The 14229-nt window shown below is 50.6% G+C and overlaps 4 protein-coding genes across 4 annotated transcripts; 2 read left to right on the plus strand and 2 right to left on the minus strand.

Moving 5' to 3' along the window:
- Positions 1-110: 110 nt before the first annotated feature.
- CCOS01_13114 (uncharacterized protein) lies at positions 111-2871 on the minus strand (the record flags this gene model as incomplete). The annotated part of the gene is made up of 11 exons (XM_060461260.1): positions 111-217; positions 274-324; positions 375-807; positions 865-922; positions 986-1140; positions 1205-1280; positions 1336-1489; positions 1546-2435; positions 2496-2560; positions 2632-2749; positions 2810-2871. 11 exons carry the CDS (start codon positions 2869-2871, stop codon positions 111-113), a joined length of 2169 nt encoding a protein of 722 aa, XP_060308462.1.
- Positions 2872-5555: 2684 nt separating this feature from the next.
- Positions 5556-7085, plus strand: CCOS01_13115 (uncharacterized protein; the record flags this gene model as incomplete). The annotated part of the gene is made up of 1 exon (XM_060461261.1): positions 5556-7085. One exon carries the CDS (start codon positions 5556-5558, stop codon positions 7083-7085), a length of 1530 nt encoding a protein of 509 aa, XP_060308463.1.
- Positions 7086-7226: 141 nt separating this feature from the next.
- On the minus strand, positions 7227-8246 carry CCOS01_13116 (uncharacterized protein; the record flags this gene model as incomplete). The annotated part of the gene is made up of 2 exons (XM_060461262.1): positions 7227-8129; positions 8211-8246. The coding sequence occupies 2 exons, from the start codon at positions 8244-8246 to the stop codon at positions 7227-7229; spliced, it is 939 nt and encodes a 312-aa protein (XP_060308464.1).
- Positions 8247-9919: 1673 nt separating this feature from the next.
- On the plus strand, positions 9920-13668 carry CCOS01_13117 (calcium-translocating P-type ATPase; the record flags this gene model as incomplete). Its single annotated transcript, XM_060461263.1, has 2 exons — positions 9920-12529; positions 12583-13668. The coding sequence occupies 2 exons, from the start codon at positions 9920-9922 to the stop codon at positions 13666-13668; spliced, it is 3696 nt and encodes a 1231-aa protein (XP_060308465.1).
- Between the last annotated feature and the right edge of the window lie 561 nt (positions 13669-14229).

Genomic DNA, 14229 nt, shown 5'->3' on the forward strand with positions numbered 1-14229 from the left:
GGCCACATTCAATGTTATTGAGTCGTGCACAGATCTGGTGAACGCCCTCTGAGGTAAAGTGGTTCCAAATGTGATGTATCATTCAAAGCCACTGATACTACGTAGCCTCCTTAGGGTGCTTTTTGCAGTCCCTCTTGCTTGACAACCCATCCGGCTCCTTCAGGGAAGCCGGGTGCGTCGCCGTCTGACCCTTGCCAGCCAGCGGCCATGTATGCGACTAGTGATTGTCAGTTTAAACCATTACTCAAGGCAGATGTCAGGATCAAGACTTACCTGCATATAGAAACCCAGCGTTTCCGGGCATGAAAGGGGGAGGCGTGCCACCTGTTTCAATTATGAGCAACGATAGGGGCGTCGGAGAGGGTTTCACTGACCATCTCCACCGCGAATAGCATAGCCAGCATCGTCAAACTTCCAGTAATCATACGCCGTCAAGTGGTAAATAGCTCTTTCTGGGTTCCCGATCCTCGCCGAGTTGATAGCCAACACAGGCCGTCCCCAGCCACGGATCTTCTGATCCGTCCAAACCTCCCACACCTTGTCCGCCGTCTTGAGTGCGACGTCGGGGTCCACGGCTGGGGTGTCTGGCAGTATCCCCTGCATCATGATGAGACTGCGCGGGTCCCCGTTGAGAGCGGGGTCTTGCCACCATGTGCTATTCAAACCCTCGTATACTGCGTATAGACCGTCGACTTGAGGCGGCGGAGCAAGGTTCTCGGCTACTTCTGTCCACTTTTCGGGGACCGTCTGACCTAATCTCTTCTTCCACTCGCGGGCGACATCAAGTCCGTATCTCCAATATGCGATCTGTATCGATGTAAGGTGGAAGCTTTAGTGAATTAGCTGGGTTCATAACGTCCTTACCTCGTAGGCTAGATTCAGTGTCTGTGAAGGTGGTGTATTCTCAGTTACACCGTATGATCTGGGAGAGTCTCATGATGAGCATATAGTGCTACAGTCTCACCTGCAAGAGAACGAGACTTACGGTGGGCCCAAGTCATAGTGTCCTGAGGTTTCGTTCTTCCAGGCATACGATGCCAAATAGTCAGCAGTCGCCGTCAAGACTGTATCCCATTGCTTGAGTGTGTCATCGGTCGGTGAAGACTGATACGCAAGTTCTGCCAGGTACATAGGGTGAGGCTGTCTTGTCAGCAAAGATGCTTCTTTGTGAATTTGCGCTGCGTCAGGAAATTGGAGACAGTACCTGTTGCCATAGTAAAAGGCCATTGATTCCACCAGGTGAACTGACACCCGTTTCTAGCTCCGTCATCTTGGGCCACCTACAAACACAGTCAGATCGTAGGTCTGACAGTTCTGCAATCGAAGCGAGCCTACCTGGCCCCCTCCCACCCTTGTGATTTCGCTCTTGCGAGGGAAGATGGGAGTAAAATCTCGTAGATCTCCGGGAATATGTTGTCGAAATATTTCTTTCGTCCCCATGTAACCCAGTGGGCATTATGCCAAATGACCATTTCCATGTGGAATTTACCTGCCTGAATCAGCTTCGAAATCCTCTTCGAATGGGACATGAGTGCATGTACGTACCGTACCACCCATTGTTCATCAGTCCACTCTCCTGAGGCGATTGACCGGATGCTGCGCTATTAACGCGGACATGATATTGTGATAGAATGATGCGTCTCTGCAATTCTGTAGCATTCGGGTTCGATGATAAGGTCAGGTCGACGAAGCCGCCCTCGTTCCAGTAGTCGTGCCATTCAGCGATACTTTCCTCTTGAACATCAGCCGGGGGCCTGGGATCCTGCTTCTGGGGTGAAAAGTCCGCAGTAAATGTCAAAGAAGTTGCAGTCTGGTTAGTACCACCAACAGAAGAGAGCGTGTATCGATGAGCGTTGACCTTATCAGAGCCCTCTGGTTCATCCCGCGAGAGGTCAAGAGGCGCTTCATGAGGCCAGCGCAGATTGACAAAGTAGCTCGTCTCCTGCAACTCATGATAAATGTGAGCCAGGTCGGATCGTCCACAACTTTTGACGATTCGAGTCGTGTGGTTCAACGGGAAGTCGTACACGCCTGCAAAAACTTCGTACTTGTACTTTGTCGTGTGAATAGGCGGGTACGGGAAGTCGAGCTCGATGGTCAAATCGCCAGAGGACACGAGGTCCGATTCAATTTGGAATGTGACGGCGTCGGTTGCGAAGTCGCCCTGTGTGACCACCTCAACAGCCTTACTGTCCACTTTGAAAGTCGAGGTGATGATGCCGCTCCAGAGGTCCAGCTCTTGTCTTGGTTCAGAAATGGCTGCTGCCGATAGCGTCTCCCCCTTGTACTTCAGACCGATTCGGCCCAAGTTGATGCGATTAGGGTTCCCGATGAGCCATTGCGAGACTTGCGGGAGCTTGGAGTCGGGGATGTCGTAGGAAACGTTTCGGCCATGGGTCAGCATAGGGACGCCGGTGTAGTCGCTTAGCTGTTCGCTGTGGGTGTACCTAGTCTCAGCATTTTATCCTGTTCAAGATCCTCGCGGTATGACAAACCCATTGGCTGGAAGCGAATCATTGTGCCAGGCCCAGCTCGAAAGCGTATTGAAGGGCAGGAAAGTCTGTCAAAGTTTGCAACTTCAGCTTGAATGCCTTGAGGTACACACACTGTATGTTCGCAGTTGATACTCACCTGCATGCCCGTGTTATCGACATTGAAGGCGAAGTTGCCATTGCCAACTTGCAATGGCGTGGTGTTGTTATCGATCAAGCTTGTGCGGACAACATTGAATTGAGACACAACACGCTGTCTTAGTCAGATGTGTCAGTTGAACGGTGGCCTAACAGACATTTAGTAGAGATGTACATACCGGTCGATGTTTGCCAAGGCGACCACCGGCAGTAAGGTGGTGCACAGAAGTGTCAAAATCATCTTGCGCACTCCGATCCAGAGTATTATGTGTGCAAGTCTGGGGTCCAAGAGACTTTCAAGCAAGTGTTCAAATTATCTAGCAAACATGGCAGAAGCGGCATCTTGTAGCAATTTACCCGGAAGAATTACCAGCTTGGATTCCTCCACACGGAGGACGATCCGGATCAACTGGGGTGCTTAGATGCATGTTCTTCCCCTCAATCCCATGGTTCTGGTAAGTGACGTCGGCGTGCTTGGTTACGCGATGAATTAGCCCGAGATCTCTAGGAAGGATGAATTCAAAAAGGAAGTTCAACTATAGTGATTTGCAGTGCGCTACAAAGACATCCGGAGGTGATCTGCAGAGAAGTGCGGAGGAAACGCGACCTAAACGTTCACCCTGCTTCTACCCCAAATTGTACCTAGCAAGCCGCAAGGTAGCCCACTGTGCGGGTTTGCGGGGAAGCCTGTCGCCGTTGTATTTACAATAGGTATCAAAGTTTGGTCATCTTCTTTCGAACCATGAGTCTTGGTCTGATTTTTGCATGGATCAGGGTTGTTGAAGGCACTTGATCCACACATCGACATCTTCATGATATGACAAGAGAAACCTTTGAGTGAGATGGATTGCCAAGCTTCCAAAAAGTGTTCCAAAAAAAGGCTCAATTCTCTGATTGAAGTGTCGTCTTGAGTTATCACTCCAAGCACGGAAACTTCAATTCTGATGCGCAACTAAGTTTCCACTGATGACCGTTGTCAACTAACTTTCATAATAATCGCTAGAGTTCCCTATGGATGTAGAGATCATGGGATGCGACGGACCATAAGCAATCTCACTAAAGCTCGAATTGAGAGAAGAAAGAATGGAAAGAAGCAGTCATCTGTGTTACTGTGTAGTCATGAGTTGGTAGGCTTGCACCTTCCCGCTCCTGTTGAAGCTTGTATGTTGCTTTTCATTGGCGTACTTATCCAGATTAGACTGAACTTATTACCACGCTCTAAATCTTGCGATGACACTCAGATCTATCAAAAAGTCTGTCTCAGAAACTTGAGAAAAGTGCTATCAACTCTTTTTACAACTGTCCAAAAGGTGGAGCGGAAGAAAGAGTAGGTCCCTGTAATGCAGACATTTCTGAGGGATCGACACGAGTTGAGACCGGATCTAGTAAGTCAAAAGACCCCCTTCTGGCCCACCCCCCCTTTTGGCCCACCCTTTTACCCCCGTTTACACCAAATGTTCTACTTTTTATTATACGTCTAATAAATCCACTTTTATATATTTATTTAATATACATAGTATATAAGTAGGAAAATAAATATTATCTATATAAAAATATTATATTACGTAATTCTAACTATAAAAGTAGTTTTATTAAGTTAAAGTTAAAGTTATAGAAATGTTAGTGTTTATATAAAAATTACTAGTATATACTAACATCTAAAAAACTTAAATAAATCTTTTATTTATTATTTAAATAAATAAACAAACTTTATTTAGACTATTTAAACTTAAATATACTATATAGACTAGTTATTATTATTATATAATATATACTTATATAGCTATAGTAAGTTTAATTTTCCCTATATAAAATTTACAATGGGGAAATTTTAACTTAATATTACTAAGTGAGAAAGAATACTACTAATTAAAAAAAGATATTTTTAGAAAATCTATATAAGTAAGCTATATATAGCTAAATTTCAGCTTATATAACTAAGTATTACTCGAATTATTTATATTTAAAATAATGCTTCTTAACTATATAATTTTTGATACGTAAGGCTTTAGTACTATTACGTAATAAGGACTTAGTATATAATTATAAGAATCCTATATTCGTTAAATTTAACTAATATTCTACTTAATATATTTTCTTCATAATTTAATATATATAAATAAGCTAGTTAAGTATATAGTTAAAAATAGTAGGTTTTAGTGTAGCCCTACCAAAATAGGGTGGGCCAAAAGTGGGTGGTTTGACTTATGGGCAGCTCCTTCACAAATCACGAACACAGTCGCTACTAGTAAACACTGTCCCGAACTCAAGGAATTTGCTCTTTCCATTTCTCTCAAATTCGGTCTCTACACTTTTACGGCACTGCCTGTTTCGGTCACCTTTACTCAAAGTGCATGGCCTCTAGTGATACCCGTACATCGATGGAAGCACCCTGCAAGGTTTGGTTACAGCTTCCGATCACATGCAATGGGATCAAATGCCATGAGAGAGAGTCGCATCCTCCATTGGCTTCAGCCCCGCCCAGAAAATGACTATCTACTCGAGGATGATGCCGAGTTCATCGTGCGCGCAAGAATCGCCGCTGGTCCGACAAGGAGAACATGATCATCTGGTGGTTACTGGACCAGGATGGAAGCTTCTTCCTAGATCATGATCCCACCCCTGGCATGTGCAAATGCAGCTAGCTTCAGCCACTAATCTGGGGATCTGGTGGAACTCGTGGAGAGTTACAATTGAACCTCGGCACTCGGGCACAGTTGCCGATCTCCCGACGTCAACCGACGGTCTTAGCGCAGCTTTCACCTGCTCAGGAGAAGCTCTCCGGACAAGGAACATTGTCCGTAGCATCTGAAATCCATCCGCCCGGGCTCAAGCAACGTCCTATTGAAAGCCCTTGAATTCCACTGTCATCTCATCTCTTGAAGCCAGTAATTCTCAGAATCGATTCCCAGCTCCCCATCGGAAATGGTCACCGTTGCAAAGAACGCGCCACGTGGCACAACCAGCGCGCCGCGACAGTCGCTGACCATTGTCGATAACCGCACTGGCAAGTCTTACGAGCTGCCCATTACCAGGAACTCCGTGTTGGCTACGGATATCAAGAAGATCAAGGCCGCTCGCGGCGATGACCGCGCGGAGGATGAGACCGACCAGGGTATCCGAGTCTACGACCCGGCCTACATGAACACCGCCGTGGTCCAGAGCAACATCACCTACATCAACGGCCAGGAGGGCATCCTCCGGTACCGCGGCTACCCCATCCAGCAGCTTGTCAACAAGTCGCATTTCTTGGAGTCAGCGTTCCTTCTCATTTACGGCGAGCTGCCGACAACGTCACAGTACAACAAGTGGCAAGATGAGATTATGCACCACACCTACATCCATAGCGATATCGAGGGCATGTTCAAGTCGTTCCGCTACGACACACATCCCATGGCCATGTTGCAAGCCTCCTTCTCATCAATGGGTGCCTTCGCTCCCGAGTCGAACCCGAGTTTGCAGGGCCAGAAGCTGTACACCAACGCGGCTTCAGGCGACCTAGAGGCCCTCAAGATGCTCGACAAGCAGATCCTCCGCATCATCGGAAAGGCGCCCACGGTAGCCGCTGCCTCATACCGCATGCGCCAGGGCAGACCCTTCAACCGCCCGGCCCAGGGACTCAGCTACACCGGCAACTTCCTCTACTTGCTCGACCACCTGAGCGGGCACGAGTACCAGCCTCACCCCGTCCTGGAGCGCGCCCTTGACGCGCTCTTTATCATCCACGCCGACCACGAGGTCAACTGCTCCACCGCCACGGTCCTGCAGGTCGGCTCAAGTCTCGTTGACCCCTATAGCGTCGTCTCCGCCGGCTGCGCCGCGCTCTACGGCCCTAGTCACGGCGGTGCCAGCGAGAGCGCAATCCGTATGTTGATGGAGATCGGCAGCCCCGAGAATGTTCCCGCTTTCATGCAAAAGGTTGAGAAGCGCGAGCGCGTGCTCGTCGGCTTCGGTCACCGCGTCTACAAGAACGTCGATCCCCGTTCGACTGCCATCCGCCAGCTGGCCGAGGAGGTCTTTGCAGTCACAGGTCGCAACCAGCTCCTCGACACTGCGCTGGAGCTTGCGAAGTACGCGCGCGAGAGCGAGTTCATGAAGAAGCGCAACTTGTACCCCAACGTCGACTTTTACTCCGGCCTCATCTACCAGGCCATGGGCTTCCCGCTTGACTTCTATCCCGTGCTGTTTGCCGTGCCCCGCTGCGTCGGATGGTTGGCACACTGGAGGCAGCAGATGCTGCAAAAGGGCGGCGTCAAAATCTGGCGCCCGCGTCAGTTGTACATTGGCGAGGGAGAGCGAGAGTACGTTGACGCGGAGAAGAGGCAGGAGAAGAAGAGCAAGACTATGTTTGATGAGCCTGTTCAGGTCAGTCACGGTGGTGACAGCAAGAGGAATGAGCTTGCTACGTTCAAGGATGAGATGGGACATGCCTGGAGGGGTCGCTCGAAGCTTTGAGGCGATTGCTTTCATTTTGGTTCGGAGGCGTACGGATTAAGGATCTTCAGACTGGGTTTAGGATTGAAGCCATACATGTTCGATTAGGAAGACTGTCACAATACGATCACATCTCTATTGACTTATTTCTCAACTGATTGCCTAGATCATACCAGCCTGCTGAGCCGCCTTCCTGAGCCCATCCTCAATTTCCTTGTCGCTCATTGTTTTCAAGCCGACCTTGTCGTTCCAGCTCATCTCTTGGAAGCTTTCGCTACCCCCATAACCCTTCCCATACATCATTTGATAGTAGAAGTCAATCCAGACCGACCGATCACCTCCGGCGAACTTAGCCTTAGCATTCTGATAGACCTCTCCAACATCAAAATTCTGCACCTCAAACTTCTGCCCCGTCACCTTCTCCGCCATCTTCGTCAACTGCTTCTCACTGACCGCCGCTGAATGAATATACAACGACTTATTTTCAGCCTCCTTGTACAATCCCCTCTCATCACGCAAGACCTTGGCAATCGTCTCGGCGACATCCGAAATCTTTGTAGTCCCAATCAAGTTGTCGCCGCCATTGTGATACTTTGCCGTCTTGCTCCGGAAATTCGGACCCAACCCACCAAATCCAAGCACGAGCTCGAAGAAGGGACCGTTGTTTACACTCATCCAGCTCGACTTGTCACCGTTCTCCGCAATCTTTTCAATGAGGTAGCGTCGGGCGCGGACCTTGTCGACGACGATGGGCAGACCCTCGGCGAGCGGAGAGTCTACGTTGGTGCTGTACTCGGAAGGGACGATACGCTTCACCCCGGCAGCGACAGCAGCGTCGATCCATGGCTTCTGATTCTCCAGAACGATTGGGTCCGGCGCAGCTGAGATGACGGCGTCCTGGCCTTGAAAGGCTGTAGTGAGAGCACTGACGTCATTCAAGTCGAGTTTGATAGACTTGACTCCGGAGGGAACGGTATTGGTGGAGTCAGAGCGTTGGATGGCAGTGACATTGAACCCGGACTGAAGCAAAGCCTTGGCTATTTGAGAGCCCATCTGGCCCGTCGCCTGAGGTCGGGAGCTTTAGCATTCGATCATGAACCTACTACTCTAAGGGAGGCTCTCATGCCTAGTGAGGTTCGGACTTACGCCGATGATGGCAATGTTACGGATTGGGGAAGACATTGCTTATGAGTCCAACTAGAACAAGAGTTAATGCCGCTGACTGGAACGTTGAAGATGCTGCAATGTATTCGCAGCTTGAATGGCGATGTGATGATGTCGATATTCAAGATTGCGGCTATCATAAGGTACGTCGTGCTCCAGGTTTCATCGCCTAGTATGCATGCGGCCGAGCGCTAGTGACCATAATGTCCAGTCCGAGCGGACAACGCCAATTCATTGTCCGAGGCCGATTAGCTGCACAACATGAAGATATCGGTATGGCCAGAATGGTGTATTTCCAATGCTTGGCGAATCACAAGTTTGAAGTCAGAATGACGAAGGACCCAATTCATGCGCAAAAGACGTTGAACAAGATCATGCGAGCTAGAAGGTCTCGCGAACGAAGAATGTATGCTGATTCTAGTCCTCAAGCTTAGGATCACTTTCTTTCTCTGCTAGATTGCGTGTGCTTGAAGCAGAAGATAAGCATCGTTAAGCTGCTCCCGTGTATCAAACCTATGCATGTGTCAAATGAAACCTTAGGTCAAAGTCGACAAGAAATAACATCTGCCCTTGGATTTTACTCTTCATTCGAGTCCTTTTTCTTCCTTCATTGACGAGATCGATTGAGTTTGGCCTCAGCAGCCCAGTATTCCATGTTACTCAATCTCACTGAACCAAAACCTTATGGTGACTAGTTTCAGTGAGCTTATTTCAATGTTGCCTCTGTAAGCCACCATGAGCTCAGGCTAAATAGGAGCGAATCTCTAACTTCAAGAGGTAGGAAGCAGAGCGCTTCAGTCTACTTTACTCAAGCGACTTATACACAGTACCTCAAATTGACTCGATTGAATCAGCACAAATATTGTACAGCACCCAAGAACAAAGCTACGAAACGAAACATCGTGCAAACAAAACCCTGAATGATGTCAATGGGGCAAAGCCAAGTCTCTCGCTAGACACGCCAAGGCGCTTATGAGCCGAACAGCCGCTGACATAACTGGGCCAAGTCAACTTTTGAGGCCAGACGTTCCCTGCAACTATCCACATCTCCTTCGCATCCTCCGATGAACACAGCCACGCCGACACCGAAAAGACGGCGTCAAAGTGCCCCGGATGACCACCGCGAACGGCCGAAGAGTCACCCAAGACCACACATCTCCGCTTCATTCGCGCCCGAAGGCCATCTCAAGAGGCGAACATCCCCGGACTCACCGATGTCCACGTGCCGTTCGCCGTACGGTTGCAAACAAAATCCGATTCAGTTGCCTGGCGGGTCGACCCCCGAAGCCCGTTGATCTCCACATCCCCCACGACCCAAGGCCACAAGGCTTGTGCAACGAGTCCTAGTCCCAGACATCGTCCAACCCACCCCGACCAGTCAACTTCCTCATAGCGTGCCGAGAAGCCTTGGATTTCTCTCGGCACGAATGTGAGATTCGCCAAGATGCAATGACGCGGCTCTCAGATCCGTGCCGTTGCCCCAAAGGTCGGCTCCAGATGACCATAACATATTACCAACTGTTGTTCCCCCCCTGCTGATCATGGAATTATGGACATTCTGGCGCTGCGTGTCTCTGTTTTTCTACTCGTCAATTCTTGCCATTTTTGAGATTTGACCTTGAACATCTGTCTGTCGTCACGCCCATCGCTGTCCAAACAAACCTTCCTCTGGCGACTGGAGACACAAGACGATGACTGACGAGATCACGGCCGCCGCGCCGCGTCAGCCAGATACAGGCCAGGCTCCATCACAAGACCCCTTCAGCAAGCAGTTCGCACAGCAGCTGGAGGACAACTCAAAAGAATTGGACCTCCGCGATGATACTGTCATTGAGAACAACAGATTCGCGTTCACGCCGACGCAACTCCACAAGCTGATCACAGCGCGCAACCTATCAGCACTGCGACGCTTTGGTGGTCTTCCCGGCCTCGCGGCTGGCTTGCGGACAGATCTCGCCGCCGGGCTCAGTGTAGACGAGACAAGCCTCGATGGCACAATATCGTTCGAAGAAGCTATCACCGCAGGAGAGGCACACCGGGCTGCCGCAATCACGCCTCAACCTCCGACAACACAACACAAGCACGGTATCAAGTTGGACCTAGACCTGATTCAACATGAGGCCCAGGGCTATACAGACCGGAGACGTATATATGGCGAAAACAGGCTCCCGAAACGAAAGCAAAAATCGTTTCTGAGGCTTGCATGGATCGCGTTCAACGACAAGCTCATGTTCCTCCTCACGATCTCAGCTACGATCTCTCTGGCGCTTGGTATCTACGAAACGGTAGATGCATCCGATGACGAGCCGAACATCCAATGGGTCGATGGTGTCACCGTTGTTGTAGCTATTCTGGTAATTGTGTTCGCCAGTGCTGCTACGGACTGGCAAAAGAACGCCAGGTTCGCTAAGCTCAATGAGAGGAAGGAGCAGAGAGATGTCAAAGTCATCCGGTCCGGCAAGACACAAAACATCTCTGTATACGACGTGCAGGTTGGAGAAATCATGCACATTGAGACTGGAGATGTCGTTGCCGTCGATGGAGTACTTGTTCAGGGCTCCGGTATCCAGGTCGACGAGTCCTCCCTCTCGGGCGAGTCTGAACTCGTGCACAAGAACGTTCCCAGCGAGAGTGATATCCGCAACCGAAAAGCTCACAGATCTTCGGCCACTGACCCCTTCATCCTCAGCGGCACGACAGTCTCCGGTGGTGTCGGTGCGTACCTCGTGACATCGGTAGGAACCAACTCGACGTATGGCCGGACCTTGATGTCGTTGAGAGAAGACGTCGAGGAAACTCCTCTGCAGCAGAAGCTGGGAAAGTTGGCAAAGCAACTCATTACGTTTGGTGCGATTGCCGGTATCATCTTCTTCCTCATCCTGTTTATCCGCTTCCTCGTTGGGCTCCCAACCATGAGAGGAACTGCCTCTGAAAAGGCCGAGACCTTCTTCAAACTCTTGATCCTAGCCGTCACTGTCGTCGTGATCACCGTGCCTGAAGGTCTAGCCCTCGCCGTCACCCTTGCTCTCGCTTTTGCCACGACCAGAATGCTCAAGGACAAGAACCTCGTCCGCCTCATCCGTTCCTGTGAGATCATGGGTAATGCCACATGCATCTGCTCAGATAAGACCGGAACATTGACACAGAACAGCATGACGGTCGTCGCTGGCAGAATCGGACTCCATGAAAGTTTCGGTGACGCGCCAAGAGAAATCAGCAAGGACGATGCGAAGAAAGACCTGAGCACCGATGATGCCTCGGACCAGGAACACCCCAAAGCCTTGCTGGAATCCTTGAGCGGCGATGTGAGAGCGCTGATGAAGAATAGCATCGCGCTGAATACCACGTCATTCGAGAGCGATAATCCGAACGATGCTGGCTTCGTGGGGACGAGCACCGAGACTGCTCTGCTCAGATTCAGCCGCGAGTTCTTTGCCATGGGGCCACTTAGCGAGGAGAGGGCAAACAACGAGATTGTCGACATGTTCCCTTTTGACGCGTCGCGGAAGTGGATGGCGGTCATGTCAAAGCTGCCCGGTGGGAAATACCGACTTCTCGTCAAAGGGGCGGCCGAGGTCGTCTTTGACCAGTGTGCCAACGTCCTCAAGGAACCGAAGACCGGCCTCTCCGTACAGCGTGTCACGATCGAGATACGAGATGACCTGCGATCGACGATCCGCGAGTACGCCAAGCAGATGCTCCGACCTATTGTCATCGCCTACAAAGACGTTGACGCACCATTTGAAAACCCAGATGACCCCGACTCCATCAAATTCGAGAAGCACTTTGCCGACATGACGTTCATCGGCGTTTTTGGAATTCGTGATCCCCTTAGACCCGAGGTCCTCGACTCCGTGCGTCAGTGCCAGGAGGCCGGGGTGTTTGTGCGAATGGTCACCGGAGACAACTTTCTGACGGCAAAGGCTATCGCATCAGAGTGCGGCATCTATTCAGCCGGCGGCTTGGCTATGGATGGGCCGACGTTCCGGAAGCTGACCCCCGCCCAGCTGGATCTGGTTATTCCGCGGCTCCAGGTGTTGGCGAGATCTAGCCCGGAAGATAAGCTCCTGCTCGTATCCCATCTGAAAAAAATGGGCGAGACGGTTGCTGTGACTGGCGATGGCACCAATGACGCGTTGGCTCTCAAGGCGGCGGATGTAGGCTTTGCTATGGGCATCCAAGGAACCGAGGTTGCTAAAGAAGCTGCGTCTATTATTCTGCTCGACGATAACTTTGCCTCGATTGTGAAGGCGTTGGTATGGGGTCGCACGGTGAATACAGCTGTGAAGAAGTTCCTTCAAGTAAGTGAGATCTGGGTCTTGAGTCAAAGCAAGGTACGCTAACAGACTATCAGTTCCAATTCACAATTAACATCACTGCTGGCACTCTGACTGTTGTCTCCGAGTTGGCAGGAGACTCCATTTTCACCGTCGTTCAACTGCTCTTCATCAACCTCATCATGGATATCTTCGCCTCGCTCGGTCTGGCCACCGATTACCCCTCACCAGACTTCCTCAAACGCAGGCCGGAGCCACGTACAGCACCCATTGTCAATATTACAATGTGGAAGATGATCCTAGGCCAGGCAATCTACCAGCTTGCAGTCATGTTCACCCTCCACTACGCAGGAGACCAACTCTTCCACCCCACCACAACCGCGGAGCGCGAGGCACTGCAGACTATGATCTTCAACATCTACGTCTGGATGCAGTTCTTCAATCAGCACAACTGCCGTCGTGTCGATAACAAGCTCAATATCTGGTATCAAGGCGTCCTTCGAAACCCATGGTTCATCGGCGTGCAATGCGCCACCTTGGCCGGGCAAATGATCATCATATGGAAGGGTGGTCAGGCATTCGACACCCGCCCCCTTAATGGTGCGCAATGGGGTTGGTCGATGCTGTTCGGTGTTCTTGTAATTCCCCTGGGCGCTTTGATACGCCAAGTCCCTGACGAGTTAGTCTACGGCTTCTTCCAAGCCGTCAAGCGAGGCTTCCTCGGCACGGTACACGTCCTTTCCAAGGTTCTCCCAACGAAGTGGCGGAAGAAGGCTGAGGAGGAAGTCGAGGACATGGGGGCGGCGCAGAGCTGGGTACTACAGACGGGCGCGGCGCTGTTGCGGCCGATGAACTATGAATGGGGCAGCTCGACCCCACCGCCAGGCTCCAAGCTTGCGGGAAGGGTGTCGAGTATACCTGCTGCACAGAGAGAGGCTCTGATTCGTGCTGCAAAGGCGGGCACTGGAGACAATGAGATTGATGTGCCTGCGCTCATCGATGCGGCGCGTTGCGCCAAGGTAGAGTTGTCTTATGGCCTAGAGGTCCATCCAGATACTTTGGTGGAGGACCCGATCTTACTGACTTCTATTGGGGTTGATGGGAAGAAGTGCCCGCCGAGCCAGGATCCGGAGATCTTGCGGTACCTACAGCGCCCATCATGAAAGCCTGCGCTCCTTGGCTTTTGTGATTAATCATGTATTCATTGTAGAACAGTCACATTTTGTTTTAGCCAATTCGCTCACGCGTTGACGGCTCAGAGGTCAGAAGTCCAGTACTGTTTTGTTTTCCCGGTGGATGGCACATTAATATCATACCGACGCATGTATGCTCGTTCACGAAGTTATGTCAGATACCTAAAGCATGTTCGCTCAAACACCTTCAATGCTATGTGAAGTCTTCTGGTCGTCACATCTGGCTCGGGTGCTCCTCAACGTAACCGACTGCATCCTAGTAGTTGAAGATTACATCAGGTGAGATAGCCTTATTAGCATTTGAGAGACAAACAGCCTGATGATTGGGTTCCGAAAGAGCCGATCGCATCCTGCGTCGCATTGCGGCGATCACGGAAGGTATCAGGCCGGCGGGTTCTGCCGGTCAACCGGCTATATAGGCTCTGAAGTGCAACGATGTACTAGTTAAGACTTGAGTGCTACGCCAATCTGGCAGGGCTTTGTGACTGGCCAATACTTTCGTGTGCCAGTATTGGATCCATGGGGCTATAG

Source organism: Colletotrichum costaricense, assembly GCF_030867565.1.
Source record: "Colletotrichum costaricense strain IMI 309622 chromosome Unknown Scaffold_16.1, whole genome shotgun sequence".
NCBI classification, from domain to species: Eukaryota; Fungi; Ascomycota; class Sordariomycetes; order Glomerellales; family Glomerellaceae; genus Colletotrichum; species Colletotrichum costaricense.